Below are 22,895 nucleotides of genomic sequence, written 5' to 3' on the forward strand. Positions count from 1 at the left end.
TCCCCATAACAGCAACCGCCACTTAGGAGTAGCATAGGGACAGGGAAATAAAGACAATCCAGGGAATTACAGACAAATCAGCTTAACTTCAGTACCCAGAAAGATAATGGAGCAAATAATTAACCAATCAATTTGCAAACACCTAGAAGATAATAAGGTGATAAGTAACAGTCAGCATGGATTTGAAATCATGTCAGACCAACCTAAAAGCTTTGACAGGGTAACAAGTGTTGTGGCTAGGGCGAAGCAGTAGATGTGGTATATCTTGACTTTAGTAAGGCTTTTGATACTGTCTCACATAACTTTCTCATAAACAAACTAGGGGACTACAACCTAAATGGAGTTACTGTAAGGGGGGTGCATAACTGATTGGAAAACCATTCCCAGAGAGTAGTTATCAGTGGTTTACAGTCCAGCTGGAAAGGCGTATCAAATGGAGGTCCCACAGGGAGCAGTTCTGGGTCTGGTTCTGTTCAATATATTCATCAATGATTTAAATAATGGCATAGAGGGTACACTTATAAAGTTTGCGGACAATACCAAGCTAGGAGGAGTTGCAAGTGCTTTGGAGGATAGGATTAAAATTCGAAAGGATCTGGACAACTGGAGAAATGGCCTGAAGTAAATAGGGAAGGAACAATCTGTTGCACACAAATAAAATGGGAAATGACTGCCTAGGAAAGTGTACTGCAGAGGGGGATCTGGGGATCAGAGTGGATCACAAGCTAAATACGAATCAGCAGTATAATACTGCTGCAAAAAAAAAAGCAATTATCATTCTGGGATTTATTAGCAGGAATGTTGTAAGCAAGACATGAGAAGTAATTCTTCCGCTCTACTCTGCATTGATTAGGAGTATTGTGTCCAGTTCTGGGTGCCACATTTCAGGAAAGATATGGACAAATTGGAGAAAGTCCAGAGAAGAGCAACAAAAATGATTAAAGGTCTAGAAAACATGACCTATGAGAGCAGGTTGAAAAAATTGGGTTTGTGTAGTCTGGAGAAGAGAAGACTGAGAGGAGGGGATATAACAGTTTCAAATACATAAAAGATTATTACAAGCCAGAGTGAGAAAAAATTGTTCTCCTTAACCTCTGAGGATAGGATAAGAAGCAATGGGCTTAAATTGCAGCAAGGGAGGTTTAGGTTGGACATTAGGAAAAAATTCCTAATTGTCAGGGTATTTAATCACTGAATTAAATTGCCTGGGAGGTTGTGGAATCTCCATTATTAGAGATTTTTAAGAGCAGGTTAGATCAACACCTTTTTTAATACTTAGCCCTGCCATGGGTCCAGGGGACTGGACTAGATGACCTCTCAAGGTACCTGGGTACTGATATGTTGCTACTAATGAGTGTCTACTGTAGTACCAACAGAGCTTAGAATTTGTTTTGCGAGGGACTTCGCAAAACAAATTCTAATGTCTCTACCCAAAGAGTTTGTAATCTAAAATAACAGTTCTCAGTGTTTTTCATAGTGTGGAATACATTTTAATACAGAAAATCCTCAGGGACCGTCTGCTGTCCTATTTACAAATGTTTAGAGCATCTCTTCCTTTGTACAGATGCCTAACACACAGTGGTAATTGCAACAAATAAATGGGCATACTGTGTGAGACCAATGATCCATCTTAGCCCAGTATCCTGTCTTCCAACAGTGACCAGTGCCGGATGTGTCGGGGGGAATGAGCAGAACAGGGCAATTATTGAGTGATCCCACCCCTGTCATAAAGTCCCAGCTTCTGACAGTCAGAAGTATAGGGACTCCCCGAGTATGGGGTTGCGTCCCTGACCATCTTGGCTAATAGTCATTAATAGATATATCTTCCATTAACTTATCTAATTCTTTTTTGAACCTATTTATACTTTTGGCCTTCACAATATCCCCTGTCAATGAGTTCCCCAGTTTGACTGTGTTGTGTGAGGAAATACTTGCTTTTATTTGTTTTAAACTTGCTTTCTATTAATTCATTGGGTGACTCCTGGTTTGTGTGTTATGTGAAGGGGTAAATACACTTTCACTTTCTCCACACCATTCATGATTTGATGTACCTCTATAATATCCCCCTCTCAGTCATCTTTTTTCCAAGCTGAACAGTCCCAGTCGTCTTAATCTCTCCTCATACGGAAGCTGTTCCATCTCCCTAATCATTTTTGTTGCCCGTTTCTCTACTTTTCGCATTTCTAATATATCTCTTTTGAGATGGGGCGACCAGAATCACATACAGTGTTCAAGGTGTAGGTGTGCCATGGATATATATTGTGGCTTTGTGATATTTTCTGTCTTATCTATCCCTTTCCTAATGATTTCTAATACTGTTAGCTTTTTTAAACTGCCGCTGCACTTTGAGCAGATGTTTTCAGAGAACTAGCCAATATGACTCCAAGATCTCATTCTTGAGTGGTAGCAACTAATTTAGACCCCATCATTTTGTATGCATACTTGGGATTAGGTTTCCCACGTGCATTATTTTGCATTTATCAACATTGAATTTTGTGATTAGTTGAATCACAGAACCCCCTTTGGGAGCTGCCAACTGATGTGCCAAGACTATTTCTGCCCCTGCGTTTTTAGCTGTCTATATATTTTTAGAAATAAGGAAGAGCTAGCAGCATGTAACAGACCACCAGCACGTACTTCAGACTAGCAGTCATCCATGGACCACAGATAGAGAGCCTCTAATCTAAAATATAGAAATAACAAAATCAGTGAGAGAAAGAACAGGATGAGGAAGGGAAGAACAGTTATATCAATAAGATCACATGGTGACTCGGTTCAAGTACATTTCTGAGTAATTAAAAATTAATTTTATCACTGCTTAAAAAAAGTCATGTCAGAAACTTTAATTTTTAGTCTTTTTAGAAAATCAAACCATTTTTGTGTGTAATACTCTGCAGCATCCAAAGTTCATTGAAAAAATGTTCCTGTTGAGACCATATTTACATTTTATGGCACACTAAAAAGATTGTTTCTGCATTTATGGAATATATTTGCAGGACTCATTTAGATTGCTTTTCTAGGTTGTCAACAGCTATAACTAAAATTAAACATTGTTGATGGAGAATGGGGAATCCAAAATAAGTGGTTTTAAATTATTTTGGACCATAAGAGGCTTTTTCCTTAATGCCGAAAGAAGTGAAAGAACCAAAACCCCCAGTGTTGAGCATGCAATGTTTGTTCAGCATCTATACAGAGAGCCATCCACTGCAGAGTGTAGTGAAGTGTACATGGTTTGGAGCAATGTGAGCAAGCGTCAGTGTTCAGGCCTAGTTGTAAGAAAATAGTATTACTTTTTCAGCCAGCTGCTTAATACCTCATTACTTAACGTATTCTGGGCAGTGTTCTTGCCAGTCCACCCACTGCTCTCAGCTTATTCATCTTGTTGGACTGTGAGTAATAAAGCACCATGTTAAGCAGCTCTGAGGGTAACTCAGCTGTGTACTCTGAGTCCTTGTCCACATCTCATGCAGGATTGACCATAAAAGAATTCACATTTACTAAATGAATAAATCAATATTTTCAGAACAAACATATGATTTTACTTCTATCTTAACATCTGTTTTCCAATATCAAAATTTATTTTTGTTTTCTAGACCTGGAGCCAAAACCGTAGATGAAAGGAACAAGGTACTGTAAAATAGCTTACTAAACAAAAATATTGCTTTAAATGTTAAGCATTTATATAGCACTTTAAGCACTCATAAATGGGCATGGTGTTTCACCAGATATGTAAATCACTGTCCCTTCTCTGATGAGTTTACAGTCTATCATGTTTGAGACGACAATGTGTGGGAAATAGTTGAGTAAATGAATAATAACCTTGTTTTTGTTATAATGTATGGTAATTTACAATATTTCTTACTCATGAAATTGTCTTATTTGTAGATTGGCAAACAGATGGATGTTGCAGATGATTTTGATGAATTAACTCAGTCTTCTGACACAGCTACAGAGGACTTAGAGTTGCCTGCTTCAACCTACAGAGATGCTATGTTGCTGATAGAACAGCTTTGTATGGATGGCAAAGGTAAAAGAGTTATGTTTCAATAGCAATTGAAGACAAGTGATTACAATTCTCTGGACAACATTAATGCTTTTCACCTGTGTGTCTTTGAATTCTCATTATAAATTCAAGCACATATTTTTAAATCCTAGGTATTTCTAGCTGTTTGTTCCCAAACTTATTGTCTCCTTTGACCATAAAGAAGGATACATTCCCTGGGAGCCCTGGCTATCTGAAGCACTGATTCAGGGTAGTAAGCCAGGTGTGGAAGAAAACAATGTCCTCATTCTGAGTTTGAAGCAACAAGCCAGAGGCAGCTTTATTATGAGCAATTGCACGGGAGAGTACACGTGGGCAGGGATTCCCCTCCCTAGGCAGGTCTCTGTTAGATAAACAATTAGGGCAAGCATTTATACCTTTTGTTACAGACAGTAATGATCAACAACCGCATCTTGTTTATACATATTCCTTCTGATATCTTACTTTTCTCAGCAGTTCCTGCTACAGTCTGTATTCCATTCTTATCTAACACAAGGTCGAAAAACAGTATCTCTTACAGTTTTTTTCCCACTCGCTTTCCACTTGCCCAGGCCTTGCCTTGAAATCTCGCGTTATTAGAGCTAGTGTTAGCCTGACTCTTGCTCTATTCCTAGAAACTAAGATATCTGCATTCAAATTCCCTTTATCCTTTTCTCTACTTCCACACAGGATAACCCTCATAGACTGGGTAAAAGGGCCTATCCACATCTAAAGAGTCTCTAAAAGCCCCAGAGCCAGAAACACAACCGGGGAAGGGAAAATCCCCAGCACAGGTATTAAGGGAGATAACCTGTTAGAGTATGTCTCCACTGCAATTAAAAACCTGCAACTGGCCCATGCCAGCTGACTCAGGCTCACAGGACTCAAGCTAATGGGATGCTTAATTGCAGTTTAGACGTTCAGGCTGCAGCCTGAGCTCTGGGACCCTCCTACCTTGTCCCTAGAGTCTGGGCTCCAGCCCAAGCCTGAATGTCTACACCGTAATTAAACTGCCCGTTACCCCACGCTCTGCAAGTCTGAATCAGCTGCCAGGGGCTAGCTCTGGGATTTTAATTGCAGTGGAGACATACCTACAAAGACGCCACAGAATCTCCTCCCCATTCTCTATATATTTTCTGAGCTTTAGCTAGATATTTTCCTTTTCTCCCATTTGTCTAGCTTCCACAAGCAGCAGACACTACAGAAGGGTCACCTATTAGCGTTGACACTTAAAGAGACAATGGTATCCAGTATTGCAGCAGCACAGGGCTCCTTTATCCCATCCCCACAGCTGGGTATGTGGCCTCTGTAATACCTTTGTCAGAGGAAGTAGAGATCAAACTTAATATCTGTCTCCAGTTTGCACAGAAGTCATATAGCTTTACTGTATAGTCTTTACTCTATAGCAGTGGTTCTCAAACTTTTTTTCTGCGGACCACTTGAAAATTGCTGAGGGTCTCGGCGGACCACTTAATGATCTTTCCAGATGTTGTTTATACCATTAGCTAACTATTGTAAAGCACTTTGGATAAAAGCACTATATAAAAAAAAAGTAATAATAATTAACGTTTTTTTGTTCTACAAATAAAAGCACACAACTCATATTTTAATATTAGTAGTCTTACCTTTCTAATGCGATGGATATGCCCTCTCCCCCGCCGCGGCAGCCCCTGAGCTGGGGCTGGGAAGGAGGGCCATCTCTCCCCAGCAGCCACAGCCCTGGAGCTGGGGAAAGTCACCTCTTTCTCTGGCCTCTGCAGCCCTGCACGTCCCAACTTCCCCTCTTCTCACCCCACTGCCCCCTCCCACCTACCCCCTATTCCCCCCAAGGCCACCACCTCACCTTACATATGTGTCTTCTCAAGGGTCCAGGCACCTAATTAGTGGAGCCACGCCTGCACAGCTCCACTACTCAGGTGGGTGGCCCTTCATTCTCTTGTGTGTGGCCACCCAGGCACGCACCTTAGAGGGAACTATCCGCGGACCACTGGTGGTCTGCGGACCACAGTTTGAGAACCTCTGCCCTACAGTATCTTCACTTAGAACAAGCGATGACCACTTAACATGCCACAAAATTTCTCTATCGGGTATTACAAGGGAGATTCGCAAAGGCATAAAAGACAGGTGCCCAATTCCTCTTTATGCCTTTGAAAATCTCCTCCTCGCTGTAAAAGCATGCATTTTGTAGTATATAGAAGTTATTGAATTGGACTTAAATCGTACATTCACAGTCACTGGAGGTGTAAAATGTTTTATGTACACACACATACACACACGCACACAGAGTATGTGTGTGTATAATCTGGTTCATACTTCGCATAATGAAATAATGAAAATAAAGTTTTAACATTGCACTTTTAATGTAAATGATAGTTTATATATTTTATATGAATTATATAGTGAACAAGTATTTTTAGAGAATATTTCTTCTTCGTCAGAGATGCAAAAGAAATCTACAAGCAAGTATTATGTAAGCATTTGTTATGTTTGTTGTATTGGATATTGAATAGTTCTGAAAGAAACATTTACATTTGTTTCTAGATACAGTATAGAAAATTAAAGCAATCTGAAGTGCTTCTGATTTTTTGCAAATTGAAATCGGCACATATCTTTACATTATTGATTTTCTTCACAAAGCAGATTCTATTAGTCTCTTGAAAATTCAGAACTTACTTCATGGATATGAACGATTAATAGACCGTGAAAAGGGCCGCTATACACAACTCTTGGGAAAAGTAAGAAAGCTGGAGAATGAAAAGAGAGAGCTACAAACAGTATTGGAAGAGACCAGAGAATTGAAATCCATGCTGGATCACCAAAAAATGGAATGGGAAAGCGATGTCAGCAGTCTCAAGTACGGAATCTTAAATTCTAATAAGCATTTTACCAGGTTACTTTATCCAAATGCAAATAACAAAAGGGATGCTGGAATTAGTCAATGAGACGATCAACATGCTTTTCAGTGTTATGCACGTTCTTAAGTACTCTGCTGAATTGGTCTAGTTCTCAGCACTTTACAGCATCAAGCTCAAAATTGTTTGGTCAAAAACTTATTGTTTGATAGTAGTTCTGTCTGGAAAGTCTACCTGCCAGATACTTTCCATGCAATATTTTTTTCAGCTAATTGTTGTAACGTGGAAAGGGAGGGAGTGATTTACTTGGGGCTAAAGCTGCCCTTTTGCCTCCCTCTGCTATCTCTTGCTCAGGTAAATCTCGCACCATACAGTTTCCCCCTTCTTGGCTGCCATGGTGAGATCTACCCCTGTAACCCCTGTCACACTAACCATAAACAATCCAGTGTACACCTTATATGAAAGAGACTGTGTGGTGATATGCTTCTGGTAGAGTTTCTCAGTAAGGTCTGTTCCAGGCTGTTGTTTTTCCAATCTTCAGAAACAAGTTGCTTATTTACAAAATTAGGACTTTCTAGACATTTTTTATGTAGGACCATGAGTACGCATAGTGCTTGACCGACAAATGTGACCAATCCCTGCCCCAAAGAATGACAGCAAACAAAAATGAGATGGAGAGAGTATGGAAAAATGAGGGTTCTTTGAGTGGCTCTGCTATTCCCACTTATGGGTATTGCCCTGCCTAGTGGAGCCTAATAGTAGAACTTTTTCAAAGCAGTGTCTGTTAGAGTCCTCTCACACCATCTCCTAGCCTTCCCCGCAGTGTTTCAAAACATTCTGAGGGTGCGGTTTTCTAAGGGGGCACAGGTGCCCTCTACCACTTCAGTTCCTTCCAACAGCTGTGCCAGACAAAAATGAATCACTCCAGTCTGTTCAGGTCTGGGTTTTCTCCAGTTCTTACTGTCTTGATAATTGTTTAGTGATAACCATAGGCTGGGATTTTGGGGGGGGGAGCATTGCCCCCCCAAACTGAATATGTCACAGAGGCAATGCAAGGGGGGAGCATCCAGATTTCTCCCTTAGCCCTGCTTCCTCCCCACGAAGGAACATTGGGGGGCAGGGGGTGAGCGGTGACAGTTTGCCCATGTAGGTTGTGTAAGGGGAGGACAGAGAGCAGCTCCTGTTGACTCACTGCACAGTCCACTTGGGGAAACTGACCAGCAGGCACAGAGCACCTGGCATTGCTGCTTGTCCCCTCTCCCTCATCCCCCTAAGGGGGCACAGAGGAATGTTGAGGGGGTTCAGCTAGGTGTTCTCTGCTGGCAGGTAAGTTTCACCTTCATGATCTGTGTAAGGGGAGGGCAGGAAAGCAGCGACCCAGGAGAACCAGGCGGTAACAGCTGCTTCCACAGTGTACAGCCCAGGTGAGTGACAGAGTGAATTACTCTTGGGAGAATTGGAATTCTGCGCCTGGCTCAGCTGCTGGGGGGCAGGAATGGGGGGGATTGGGACTTCCTCTTCCCCTTGAGCAGCTGGGGCCAGGTCAGACCCACCGCAGGAAGCGCTGCATCCCTCCGCCACTTCCTGCCCATATCACTCCTCAGTCACAAGAAGGAGGGGTCACTGTATGGAGAGCTGCCCCCATGTCCGCACAACCCCCTTGCATTCGGACCCCCCCCCCCCCCCACACACACACACACACAGAGAACCTCCCCCACTGAACCCCCCGCCCCGTCGAGCCACCCTCCCTGCACTTGAATCCCTATCCCACCAAGCCTTCCCCCCCTGCATCCAGAACCAGAGCCCCCACACTGAACCCCACCCCCCCATCCAGATCCCCTGCCGAGCCTCACCCCCCCAGCCTTTGTCCCCACACACACACCCCCCAATATAGAAGTCAAACTATGCCTATGGTGATAAGTATAGTTAGTTGTTAGTTCAGTTCTGGGTTATGGTGGAACCGAAGAGAAAGAAGCTGGGTTTCAAGCCCAGCTGTCCTCCCAGCATCAGATGACCACATTCAGTGTCTGAAATGCTTGGGAGACAACCTCTTTCCTTCTGGGTGTCCATCTGCTAGACTTTCACGCCCAGAGCTCTGGATGAGAGGCACAACAGATTACAACTGCTGCTCCTTAAGGAGCCCCTTGAGGCCAAACCATCCAGTTGCAGAAATGTGTTGGATCCAAGGTCTAAGAGGCCAGTCTTGGCTCCCGTGACTTTCTCCAGCAAACTGAAGAACTTTAAGGGCTCCAGGAAATCTGTTCCAGCTGTGTCAGTTCTAAGGAAGAAAGCAAGGGTGAAGACGAGCACAGTTAGCAATGACAGATCCGTCAAGGTCAAGGAAGATCAAACTTTGGGCTTCCACCTGAGCAGTATCTCTTGACTATAGATCTGAATAGTATGGATTTTGGGGCGGGGGGAGGTAATTTTGTTTTTGTTACTGTTCACATAAATAGCCTGTTTTTAGAAGTTGATTTTTGTGTAACAGATAAGTATTAGTATTTAAAAGGACTCTTCAGTTTGATCCCAAATTTGGCATACTTTTGTTTTTCTTTTCTATTTACCAAATCTTTATACACTGTTTATTTTCATAACAAATATTTGAATGTTGGGTTTTTTAAAATAAAATGACAACTAAATGAATACCAGATCTACACTCATGAGCAGCTGTAGTCTACCAGAGTTACAGTAAGTATGGCATTGAACCCTTTATCTTTGAAGTTCAGACTCATATGTTGCATGTCAATGTTTTTTATCACGGGACACTTTGTCTTTCTTACTATTTGTAAAGTTTGGAGTTCAAACTCTAAAATATGAATTGCTTATGTATTAGTAGTTACAAATACTTGGAAAATTGTTAGCACGATTTTAAAGCAACCATTTCCTCGTATACAATCAGATTTTTCCTGTTGTCTATATGATTTGTGATATTGGTTAAAATATCTAATAAGTCACCCAATACTCAAATGCTTCTTATTCATGTCATGGGAACAAGGAAACATACCATGCATTGTTTTTTTCTTTGTTCACTGTCTCTACACGTATAGATAATTGGATTCAGTTATCAGAAAAGAAAAAAATAAAATTGCTAAACTCTCCTCAAGGCCTTCATTCTTTGTTAACCTAAAAATTAAATCAATGTTATACCTTAAGGTTCAATTTCATGTGTTTAAAAAAATTCTTGTCATTTTTATCACATTAAGCTTGAAGCTTATGCTGATTAACTAGCAAGACTTTTCTAAATTTATTTTAGATTATTGGCTTCATTCTTTAAGTACACTCCATTATGGGGGGGGGGGGGGAGGAAACCTTTGCAGAGGAGAAAACATTCTGCTTACTTACTACAAGGTGTGCAGTCAGTTTATTTATACAAAAGTCATGTTTAAAATCTTGCCCTTTTTCCTTAGACACTTACTTTACTGGTAGTATTATCTATACTTACTATTTGGAACTCCTAGTGAATATTACAGGTTCAGAGTAAAGATATTTAGTTTAAGGCAGCTGCCAAGTTTTACCTTAATTAGATTCAGTGGGCCATATCTTCAACTATAATTGCTCTGTTTTAATATGCTTTGTTCCATATTATTAGTAGAATAACTCAACATTTTGGATAGTACCTTTTTGGAAGGGGGCAGGAAGAATCCCTTCCTTTCTCACCTCCATGGTTTGGGATAAGATATAGGATTTAGCCCTTATGGCATTGAAGATACTTAAAATTAAATACATACTTTGATTAAGGCATTGTGTTCATTATGTAAAGAAATATGTTTTATAACTTTATAACCAAATATTGTGGTGTTTTAGTTTGTTATAAAGCTTACATACTGGTGAGTTTGTGTGTTATGTATCTTCATCAAAACTTTTGTATAGCTGGCACCTCTGAATGAGGTTACAATTTGCTTTAAAAGTCAGTTTAAGAGTCACAAGATAAGAATTGAAGGATTTTAAAAATGTGCTTCTTCTGTTTGTTTATTGTTCAAGCTACATACTGTGGAATATTTCTCTTTACCAAATTTTTAAGTGGGCTGAAATATCAACAGTTGAAATTCATGATGGGTGCAAGCATGTTCCAGGGTTTTGGTTTTAAAATAATGTTGTGTTAAATACCAGGTTTACTTTGAAACAAGAAGAAGAAAAGAGAATGAGTACAGAAGTGCTGTATGAAAAAAACAGAGAACTGCTTAGAAAGAAAGAAGATCAGTACTGTAAAGAGATGGAGGAGAAACAACAGCTTGAGCTAACCCAAAGGAGTCTAGAAATGGAGTTGAGAACATTGAGAAATCACTTGAAACAGGTTATTATTTATTAAATCTTAAGATATGTAATTCAACACAATTTTCTTGTATATGTTTCTTCCCATGTGTTTTAATTCAGAGGTGTTGTTCTAATATGTTTTAAGATATGGATTTTAAAATATAAAGTCAAACATTTACAATGGCAGTATATAATTCTCTACATGCATGCTCATGAAACTACGATTCTCTTTCAAGAGCTGGCTCTGCAGATTCCAGCACTCAGTAGCATATGCATTCTCAGAATATGCTGCTTCTACAGATCTACTCCATGTTGTTTTTTATTTTTCTCAGACTGATCATATTGTTAATTGAAAATAAGCATAAAAGGGACTGTAGTCCCAGCAACCCTCAGTTTCTGTTATCTGACAACAACAATCCTGATCTGTGGGGAGGCTTATTCAGACCCCTAATGGTCACTGCTTTCCAGATGCTATTGAGCTTGTGGTACTAAGCCATGTTAAAAAATGTGGATATGCCAGGGTGGTATACTCGAAGAACTTCTTAGTCATCTTATTGACTCTCTAAAGTAAAGAAGATAAATATCTGATAATTGTTCTGTTTTGGTTCTTGACAAAAATATTTGTCATTTCACCCTGCTTCATTGAATTTAGAAGAATGACAAATGTGTATCTTGTTTCTTTGTAACCTTATGATTGAGAACAAACAAGAAATTGAGTTATAAAGATAGGCAGGTGTGGAGAAATTTTTAGTGACATCATAATTAGCCATGAAAGCAAAGCTCTAGTGGTTTGTGATGTCAGATGACCACAGCAAGAGAGACAGATGCAGATATGGATGTATCGTTATTTATAGTATTTCCATATTTTTATTTTGCTATAATAAATTGATTACAAATTTGTAAAATTAAATAGAGCAACATGTTAGTTTACTGATTTTATTTTAAATTTGCCATATTTGCCTGTTTGAGTTCAGTTTTAAGAATAATTAAAATACCTGCCTATTTTTCATCCCTCTCATACTGAGTCAGTATGAGAGGTAGAGCTTATGAACAAACATCAAGAAATTAAGGAAGGTTTTTGTCTCACTCCAGGACACTCCCCGGGCCTTATATTTTCTTTTATAAATTTTTCCTGGAATCCGATTATCTCCAGCTTAATATTTTGTTTGGGAATTTGGAATAGAAGATCTTTAACAAGCTGAAAAAAATGTGGATTTAAGAAATATTTGTGAAGACTGCAGTTGTGTTGCTCGAAAGTGGATATTCTCAGAGTTTAGAGTGCTAGGAAATTGCCTTTTGACTTCTGTCTGTGTTGATTGTAGCAAGTGGTCTGGCAGATCTAGAATTAATAGAATGAAGAAAGTTATTCAGCCGCATCAAGAGCCCATCTCTTCTTTCTCTAGTCCTCCTCTTAGAGGCTCTGTTGCCTCTACTCCTTTGTGTAGAGCACATGTTCCCAGCAGACTTGAAAGCAGATTTCCTTCCCCTCTTCTATCATTTTCTATTCCTCCTGTGAGAGAGAATGCTCTTAAAGGGATTAATTTTCCCTCAACTACATTAGACCTGGGGTTCAAGAGGAAAACACCTCAGGAAATACGAGGCCTTGTGAATACTGTTCGAAAAATGGTAAGAATTTTGTGTCCCTTGGTGACGTCCTAGCTGTGAGAACTGTATGTGTTATTTATAGAGCCCTGCAAATCTGCAGATATCCACATTATATCCGCAGTCCATGTTTGCAGATCATGGATGGATGCAGACTCAAATTTTGTATCTCGGCAGGGCTCTAGTTATTTAGACTTTTAAAATGGAAGCAGGGTGTCCATTCTTGCAAAATGATTCTTTATTCAATACCAAACACTGGAAAATTCGTTTACCCTTATTTGATATTAGGTGATCAAATTGTTTAATTGTAGATTCCTTACATTTTCAGTACCAAATTAGTTTTCCATGAAAAGTAACCTGCTCATCAGAGAGGACTGGTTTTTTTGGTACAGCTTCAGAAATAATCTAAAATTGTCCAATAGTTCAGCTTAAGAAGTCTGTGACAAAGAATATTGAGAATATCGCTTTAAGTTGAAAAGATCATTTGATTAATGTTTTCTTTTATTTTCAGAAAACACTCACAGAATTTTTGCGCGTTTCTGACTTGCATTTCAATGTCAGTCTTCACTTAATGTTGACAGATTTTTTTTAAAAAAAAGCAAAACGTCATAAAGCTATGAATTCATGGTCTCTATTTCTGACAAATAGTTTTTATTGGGCTTGTGTAGGTAGTTGATACTCAATGAGGCACTGACTTTATAAAATAAGAATCATGATTTCTATAGTAAAGGATTGGGTATCTCAAATATGATTATTAAGCTATTTAAACAATCGTACTGTATTTATGCAGTGTGTACTATTCAACTGTCTGCACATGATCTCATGGGTCTTTTCACTACGCTTGACCTACTTATAACCTTCATTGTTGAAATGTATTTAACATTAAGGCTTCTTTACCATTGAACATTCTTAAATTCAGCCTGCATACCAACTTATCCTCAAAACATGATAGCAATTCCCCATTGTGACTTTTAGGCCTTGTCTTCTCATGGTCCTCCTACCACACTTGCAGAACACATCCTGTTCTTACACATACGAGATCCAAATTGTTTTCATTGGTACCAACTACCATTTAGTTTAGACTTGCTTTCAGTAGGAATAAATACTAGATTAGTCTGAACAATTTCAACTTCTACAGGTTTAGTGCAAATGCGGATGGAACTAAAATGGTTCAGGTGGTTTTTCTGTTACTGTCTCACATTGCATCATCAATATTTTGAAATCTCCCAGAATCAATTGCTTCTGGAAGCTGTGCCAGGAACTGTATGATCGGTACCCAAAGGGCATTTGAAATGGTTTAGAACAGACTTTGTGGATGTTGTGAAAACTGCAACACTTCAGGACACCAGTAAGCATGGCTAGTATGGACACACTGAACTGTTTGTACAACAGTTTGACAAAGTCTTGGATTGAGCACAAGTATATAAATCCCATTTCAGCGAAGCACTGAAGTCCTGTTCTGCACAGCATTTAAGCATGTGCTTAACTTTAAGCACATACCTACGTTCTATTGAAGTCAAGATGCTATAAATTTCTGAGGTTTAATGTCTTAACTAAATTTTGCTGTACATTACTATGCAGTGATATTAAGAACCTGACTTTTAGCTAGGTCTCAGTTAAGGCTTCAAGATTGCAAATGCAATTATTTGTGTATTTTCTGTGGCAATCAGGAGTTTAGTCAGCAATTGCAGTAATTACTGCAGGTGCAGTAATTGTATTTGCAACTTTAAGCCCACAATTTGGGGACATATTTTTGAAAGTTTAGAGCTATGTTTACTTGTGACTACTTTCATCTTTGAAAGAAAAATTTATTACAAAAATGTTTTGTTTTTTTTAAATGTTTGGGGTGATCTAAATATTGGACGTACTTTTCAGTTTACTGTTAAAAGTAGATCAGTTAAAGACATTATTAAATTCTGTCTTTTCAAGATAGACTTCCATCCTATATACATCCTAAGGAAGCAGACATAGCTGAAAGAGGTGTTCTTTAGGCAAATGTACAAAACCTCTTCATGTATGGGTGAGGAAGCCATGATGAAAAGAACAATTATTACTATATCTAGTATATTTTTCCAATATTAAAATGTTTAAAATGTGTTTGTGTCAGGTTGAAGAAGAACGTAATGAAACCCAGAGACAGCTCTCTCAAGAACAGAGTGCCAGAGCTCTACAAGAGGGTATTTTGAACAACCATCTTTGGAAACAGAAAGAAATAGAAGAAGAGACTAAAATAACTGTAGCTAAAAGTTCAGAAGTAAGCAGTGTTCTGTCCAGTTCAAGTAAAATTATACAGTGTTCATTATTAAGTGTAAACAAAGGATGTTTTGCTAATTGCGTTGACTTAAAATGCCATCCTTTGCCAGAATATTTACAATATATAAAAGTAATATAGTTTTGTAAACATTGCTATGTTTGTTTCACTTCCAGATTTAAAATTGGTATGCTGTGGACGGCAGTATCCACCAAATACTCTTAGAAAATGTGTAAAGTAAAAATGACACTTTTCTCAACTTCAGTCATCCCCTATTTTTCTGACAATATTCTGAAATGTTTTCTGTTGTTTTTTTAATTACTTTTAACTCCTGCTAGCTAGTGCAGAGCCAGTGAAGCTGAGGGAGATTCATCTGGATCCTTTTCTGGCTCAAATACGATCATATACTAGATAACAACGTTCCCATTTGAGTTCCTTACTACTGGCAGTGAGGGACAAAGCAGAATGAACACATCTATTAAAAATAGCTGTTTATTTGTAAACTGAGCAAATTTAGTACAGAAGCCACTGAGAGACCAACGTGGAATCCAAGAACCCCATTTTTACAGTCACTTTTGAGAGTGTAACTTCATCTTCAAAGTAATGTGATTACATTTAACATGCCTGTGCTTGACACAGTGAGAAGCTGTTTAACAGGAGCACTCCAACTTTTGGTCATACTTCTTCCTCACCACACTACCCAAAATTCTCAGTACGGTGGATGAATTATTCCTCTCTAGAGCAAAAGAGATTACATATACATCTCCTATTTGATTATTATCTGAGTACATTATGCTGTTTGGATGATTGGAAGACTACGTACCTAAGCTTCAGTAATATGGGAAAGAAGAGAGAAGGAAGAAAATGAAGGATACATGGAAAAACCACACTTTAATGCCAAGATAATACATAAAGTTAAAAGCTATAGGATATATATTCAAATAGAAGTCAGAGAAGGAAATAATAAATCGGGAAATAAAAACACAATGAATCAGGCGAGCTAGGTTCTATTGCTGATTCTGCAAATGGGATAACAAGCCTAAACCACATTTTTAAAGGAATATAAAGACAAACTCATATACACTAAAGCATACATGTACTCAGTAACACGGTAATATATTTGAAAGGCTTTAGATTTAAAATATTTAAAGGCTTTGTTTATATTATTGTTGATATAAAAAAGAAACTTGAATGTGGCTTACTGATTTGGTTGCTGAATAGTATCTTACAGTTCCAGTGAGTTCATCCACTAAAAGATAACGTGGGTTCCGAGCCTTTTCAGCCAATTAGATTGTAGTTTATAAAGCTATTTTAAGTAAGTCAAGGTTGATTATTAGAAAACATCAAAATGCATGTTTGTTCTCAGTTTTTTGAAATTTAACTCCTCTCCCTTCCTTCCCCCCTCTCACCTCTATGTTTATATGTTCTCAATTACTCAGGTACCTGATAATCAGAGAGAAAAGGATCTGTTACACAAAAATCAGATACTGCAAGATGAAATTGCTATACTAAGACTAGAGCTTGATCAAATAAGAATTCGGCACCAGGAGGAAGAAACCAAATATTTAGAAGAAAATGAGGTCTTGAGAGAAAAAAATGAAGATCTTAGGAAGGAGCTAAAACTCAATGAGGAGGCTTTGACACAAACAGTTTTTCAGTATAATGGACAGCTGAATGTATTAAAGACAGAATCTGCAATGTTAACTTCCAAAATAGAGCATGCAAAAGAAAATAAAGATAGACTGGAGACAGAGATGGAATCATTCCGTTCCCGTTTGAACTCTGCTGTTCAAGAACTTGAATGCTGTCGAAAATCAAAAGGTGATGTTGAGCGAACACTACAAAGAGAGCGTGATGAATGGCTTCGTTTGCAAGACAAGCTCAATCATGACCTGTCCAATCTGCGAGACACCAATACTATCTTGTCTCAACAGCTTAGTAAAGTCGAAACTAAAGCTAACAGTCTAGAAAATGAACTTCATCATGTAACACACACACTTAGAGAAAAAACTTTGCTTTTAGAAAGTACTCAAAGAGATCTTAGTCATGCACAATGTCAGGCAAAGGAACTTGATCATGCTCGACAAATTGAGAAGGATCAAATGAGCAAATATAGTGTAAAACAGGAATCTATGCAAGAACGATTGGCACAGCTTCAAAGTGAAAACGTCTTACTCCGGCAGCAATTGGAAGATATGCAAAACAAGGGGATCATCAAAGAAAAAGTAGTGAGTGATGTCCAAGATAGATTTAGTGATATATTCAGTAAACTTAGAGCTGATACTGAAAAGCAAGTTCATATGATGGAAGAGAGAAATAAGGAATTAATCACAAAATGTAATAATTTAAGGGAGCAAGTCTTTAAATACGATACAGAGAAAGTAGAAAGAGAGGTAAGTGTAAAAATTTCAAACAGTGATTTGAGTTTTACCATTTATTCACTGAAGGTCCCATAACAAAGTTTAAAATTTACCCTTGTAAAATTTTGAAATACACCAGCTGGAAAAAATAATTGTGTAATTTACTTACAGGGGAATGCACTTATCTGTTTCGTACTTGGAATAGTAATAGCTTGTGGCAAATAAAGCCATCTCTGTTTTCCATCACCTATATATTCTGCTCAGAAGATTTGAGCAATGACTTCCGAATTCAGACTATTCAAGGATAAACCACTTTGTCTACAAGTGTGATCTCCTTTCAGTTTTTACCTAGTGGAATTTGTGCATCATGGAATGGAAAGTAAAACTTTCCAAACAGTTCAAGAAGTTCCAGATAGCATTAGACTGGAGTGGTATGGAACAAAGGAAAGCCACAGAGGCAAAAGATTAGAAGAGAGGAAGTGGGAAATAAGTGAGGCAATAGGACTGTGATAAATGAAGGGGCGGGGTGGGAGATAGCTTCATTTTATGGACAGCCAGCCAGCCAGTAGCTATAAAATAGCTCTTAGTAGCTGTTCTCTAAGTGCTCTACCTGTAAAGGGTTAAAAAGTCTCACTGCTATGCATAGGTAAAAGGAAGTGAGTGGGCACCTGGCCAAAAGAACCAATGTGGGAAGGCTAGAACTTTTGTAAAATTGAAACAAGACTGCCTTTTTGTCTGTCTGTTGTTCTTGGGGAGAGGACTTATTCTGTGAGAAGCTTGGGCCAGGTATAAAAATCATCAGTATCATACCTAGAAACTACTCATCTAAAACCCCAGATATGTAAATAGATCAGGAAATGTCTAGGAAGACGCAATTAGGTTTATCCCTTTTATTTCTTTATGGCTTGTGGACTCCTCTGTGCTAACCCCAGATGCTTTTGTTTTGCTTGTAACCTTTAAGCTGGACCTCAGGAAACCTATTCTTGATGCTTAATCCTTGTAATTGTTTTTTTTTTTAATCTAGCAAAAGCCTAAATTCCCAGATGTATTTTCTTTTCTTTTTTATTAATAAAATTTACCTTTTTCGAGAACAGAATTGGATTTTTGTGTCCCAAGAGGTTTGTGCACGTTTTTTAATTAGCTGCTGGCAACAGCTGATTTATTTTGTTTTTCTTTCTCAGCTCTTTCCCGGGGGGCGGAGGGGTGTAAGGACTTGAGGGTACCCCACAGTAAGGAATTCCCAAGTGCGCCTTACTGGGCTGTCAACGGGGTTCTGCACTTGCGTGGTGGCAGCATCTACCCATCCAAGGTCAGAGAAAAGCTGTAACCTTGGGAGTTTAATAGAAGCCTGGAGTGGCAAGTATTAATTTTTAGAGTCCTTGCGGGCCCCCACCTTCTGCATTCGAAATGCCGGAGTGAGGAATCAGCCTTGACAAGGACAAAGAAGAATATTGGAGACAACTAAGAAAAGCAACAGATTAAGAAAGGGACGCTGATCACAAGGGAGAGTAAACTAGATTTGGGCATGGGTGGAAATCAATTGAAGAATCATTGGGAAGCGTGGACAATTGGTAAGAGACATCTAAGTGGAGAAGAGCTGGCAATTTGAAATCTAGTCACCACCTTCAAAAATGAGTTAGTTTCAGATACTACAATTGCTCCAAACTTCCCCTACTGGGTTTTATGCTTTTCAGTGAGATTTAAGCATGTTTTTGCTCCTTTGTTGCTGTATGAGAGACTGCACACAAGAAATGGAAAGTGACTGAAAAGGAAAACAGCTAGAACCGAACTATAGATAAAGTGCTTGCAAATACACAAGAGTGAAAATCACCTCTGTGCAGAGGCCAGCACAAGTCCATGTACCTCTGAGATCTCATTTAAGCCCTTAGAACTGAAATTTACATGATGCATAGGCCATGTGCTAGCCATCCGCAGTGGGGTGAACTACACCCAAAGTAAACCAACAAGCCTGGAGGGAACTATTTTTTCCCTGTAATCTCTTTCTGTTGTAGTCTTTTTATGTGCTGCTTGTAAGAAGATTAAATACAAAATTTTCAGACAGAGTTATGATTTTTAAGTTGGCAATGTTCTTTCAGACATTTTCTCCTGTCCCTTGTCTTTTTTGAAAATAAACCCTGAATGTCAGCAATTCTTAGGTAGATCTCTGCCTTAAGTTTAGTGTTGCTGGGAAATTATTGATACTCTGAAATTGCATTTACCTTTCTGTATTATGATTCCAGAAACTCTGAGCAGGTCAGATACGTTAAGGTGTTGAAGGCCTACCTAATGACTAATTTGTCAAGGTTACTTTAAAGAAGAAAAAAAGAATTTGTAGCAGGGCTGTCAGCCACTTTTTCCTGGAGTCTTTTTTGTAGGTCGCAAATGCTAATAAGTTAAAATAATAGATTCCATCAGGAGATGCTAAAAATAAGCAGAGTTACCGAGATTTTAAGTACAATATGTCAGTAGCGAGAGGGCTGTGTTGTTCTAAAATAAGCTGGTGGAAAATCAGAGAGGATTTTGATATGCCACATACTATTTTATGGGAACCTCAAGAGGATTTTAAAATGTGGGGCTTTTTTCTTTAGTGGAGTGGGAAATCTAGAGAAAAGGATAGTGGAGAGGTTGTGAATGTGAAGCAGTGACTTATTTTTTTGATAACCAGAGTGGTCACTAATTGCTCTGAACACTTTTGAACAATCTCACAGTGTCCTGGTAAGGAAGATAATAAAGGTTGGTATCTGGTTTAAAAAAATAAATAAAGTGATAAATGTCCCAACTGTACACTCAATCAGACTGTGGCTTTTATGCCTAAATGGATAGATCTGTATTCTGGTATATCTTAAAAAAATAAAACAAAACCAGACTTAACAATGGAAACTCTCTGTAAAAGTCCTTTCCTACATCACTGGAATGACCAAGACCCTTCCTTTTTAAATGACCATGAGCAGAAGATAGCACACATCCTAAACAGGCTAAATACATTTAACCTCTCTAAAAATGGCAATCCACATTCATTGGCACCAGCTGTCCAACTAGCTTTGATTGACAGTGCTCAGATGGGAGGGAGCCTGCAGCTATTTAGGCGCATCACTGGCAGACATGATTGTTTACCATTTAATGCTTTCCTGAATGGATTCGTTGAGATATGTAACCTGACAAATCAAAAAATATATTTTAAACCCTGATCTGGACTCTTCATACTAATTTTTGTAGTCTTTATTAATACAAACTTGAAAATATTTCATTAGGGTACAGTAAGACAACTGCAGCAAGAACTTGCTGATGCTCTTAAAAAGCAATCAATGTCAGAAGCTTCTCTTGAAGTTACAACACGTTATCGCAACGACCTGGAAGACGACAAACTACATTTGCAAAAGGAAATAGACAAGATTAAAACCAAGGTATACAGGGTCTATTAACTTCATACAGTAGTAAATCTGTAGTCGGTTCATTGATTTTACAAATAGTGAAAAACATGACATGTTCTGCTTATTTTGAGAATAATATCAAATAGAGTTGTATTCATGAATTAATTTAATTTACTTTGTTATAAATGCAAGATATTATGAAATATCACAATTCATGAAACTAAATGGAATCTTTCTACATAGGAGTCTTATTTTAAAGATTTTGATAGCATGACATTTCAAATACAAGTATATCTAGTGTCTGTCTTTGTCACATAAAATTAGAAGCTGATTTCTGTTACTACTGTTTTACTGATGGTTTGTCACAACAGTCACCTTGTGGTTAAACTTTTACACTTACCTTTGACTTTAATGTTATGAAGGGAGGGAGTCCCTTGTCTTCCAATAGTAGCTTTACTTTAACTATTATGGTCACGCTAAAGTCTTGAAGCAGGGTGAGGGAATGCAAAATTGGCCTTTTAAAATTGTTCATTTTTTTCTTTAAATGTAAAGTAATTGAATAGTTTAATTGGGTTCTAGTTTATAACATGAGTTTTGCTTCTCTAAGCATTCAAGAAAAGTGTTCTGCATGACGACAGCCCTCATTAGCTATAGGTAAAAATAGTTGCTTCTCATTACTATATTTTTCTTCAAAACATTGCAGAAAGTCTAATCTCCTATTTTAGGCAGAACTGGGACAACATATTTTATTGGCAGCAGCAAGAAGATCTGTGCACGTGTACTAGAAAGACTAGATTAGGGCATTTAATATGAGACTATTAGGACAGATACGATGCAAAACACAAGTTACATAATTTTAACTAATCAATTAAATATGCATTAATTTCTCATTCATTCATTGAATTTTGGAGCAGCATCAGTTCTCCAACTAATCAGTTCTGAATACCTGCAAATAACTGATTCTGTCCTCCCTGCTCCTACAATTTATCAGTCCTCTCTTCTTGCTCCATTTATCCTCTAACAATTCAATTTTCAGCCCCCTCTTACTAAGCATTTCATCCTCTCTGCTGTCTCAAGCATTTTATTCTCTCTCCACTCTGTTTATTTTTAGGAAAACACTTAGCTCTTCACCCCTCCTCTGAGGACTGAGGCAGGGAGCAGGAGCAGAAACTCCTATACTCTGTGCTTCCGCCTCAGGCTGTGGTGGTGTGGAATGGGGCAGGAGTGGAAGCTTGTCTCCCATGTAGTTTCAATCCTTTTTGTCACCCTTCTAGTCTTGGAAGTGTAGGTAGAGCTGAAAGCCAGAAAGAGTTGCATATTGGTACTAAAATCTAGCTTCTCTCCAGCCAGTTCCAAAAACCTCTTTGCAGGCTAGGAGGGACAGGACAAGTGGTTGTTGGCGTTTTCTGAGGAAGTAGGCTATTCCTTAAGCACATGTTGTAACTCTGATTAGCAGCCTTCCCCCAGGAGACAGGGGAATGTGGTTAACTATTTAAATGAGGGGTTTTGCCATAGGGCCTGAAAACTTTGTCTGCATTTGACATTTCTGAAGATTTTGTGTTATCAGAATAGAATTTAAAAAAAATAAGTTTACAGAAAGCAAACTAAAAATATGTATAGGATAGCGTTTACAAGGTTTAAGTGAATTGCCTTGACATAGGATGCTACACTTGTTGAAGTAATGCATCAAATCACAGTAACTGAAAGGTACAAAATTTTATCACTCAGTGATAAAACTTCTTGTGTATTATTTTGTGGAAATAATTTTGGTACCACTATGGAAACTTAATACAAGTCTTTTGCCAAATTGCCAGTCAAGCTTTATACAAATCAAATACTGTACGATTATCAAAACAGTTCAATCAAAAAAATTCTAAAGTTAGAAATTTAAATTGCTTTAACTATTGAAATGTCAATTCAATTTAAAATCATCTTCCCACATAATTCTAAGCTAAACCTATTCTTGAATGCCTAGAGAAGCAAAACTCGTTATAAACTAGAACCCAATTAAACCTATTCCTCTTCCACACACACACCTACTAACATCAAGTATGCACTTGATGATTCAAAACCACTTCTCATTTTACTTGTTATTCACCAGTACATATAACTACAGGTAACTTGTAACTTTAATAATGGTTTCAGAGTAGCAGCCGTGTTAGTCTGTATCCGCAAAAAGAACAG

General features: G+C 38.3%; 1 protein-coding gene across 7 annotated transcripts in view; it reads left to right on the plus strand.

Annotated features, from left to right (window-relative positions):
• The window catches only part of ANKRD7 (ankyrin repeat domain 7), a 163,228-nt gene that overhangs the window by 81,894 nt on the left and 58,439 nt on the right, over window positions 1-22,895 (plus strand). For 5 of the 7 annotated variants that reach the window (XM_026648724.1, XM_026648726.1, XM_026648729.1 and 2 more), the window contains 7 exons: window positions 3,594-3,627; window positions 3,886-4,027; window positions 6,659-6,875; window positions 10,984-11,167; window positions 14,837-14,983; window positions 16,420-17,373; window positions 20,592-20,744. In XM_026648724.1, the coding sequence (XP_026504509.1) occupies window positions 3,594-3,627; window positions 3,886-4,027; window positions 6,659-6,875; window positions 10,984-11,167; window positions 14,837-14,983; window positions 16,420-17,373; window positions 20,592-20,744 (1,831 nt within the window). The remainder of the gene's footprint in view (window positions 1-3,593; window positions 3,628-3,885; window positions 4,028-6,658; window positions 6,876-10,983; window positions 11,168-14,836; window positions 14,984-16,419; window positions 17,374-20,591; window positions 20,745-22,895) is intronic. The other 2 variants (XM_026648725.1, XM_026648727.1) reach the window with 1 other exon arrangement.

This window comes from Terrapene carolina, unplaced genomic scaffold, assembly GCF_002925995.2.
Source record: "Terrapene carolina triunguis isolate 2854851 unplaced genomic scaffold, T_m_triunguis-2.0 Scaffold68, whole genome shotgun sequence".
Taxonomy (NCBI): Eukaryota; Metazoa; Chordata; order Testudines; family Emydidae; genus Terrapene; species Terrapene triunguis.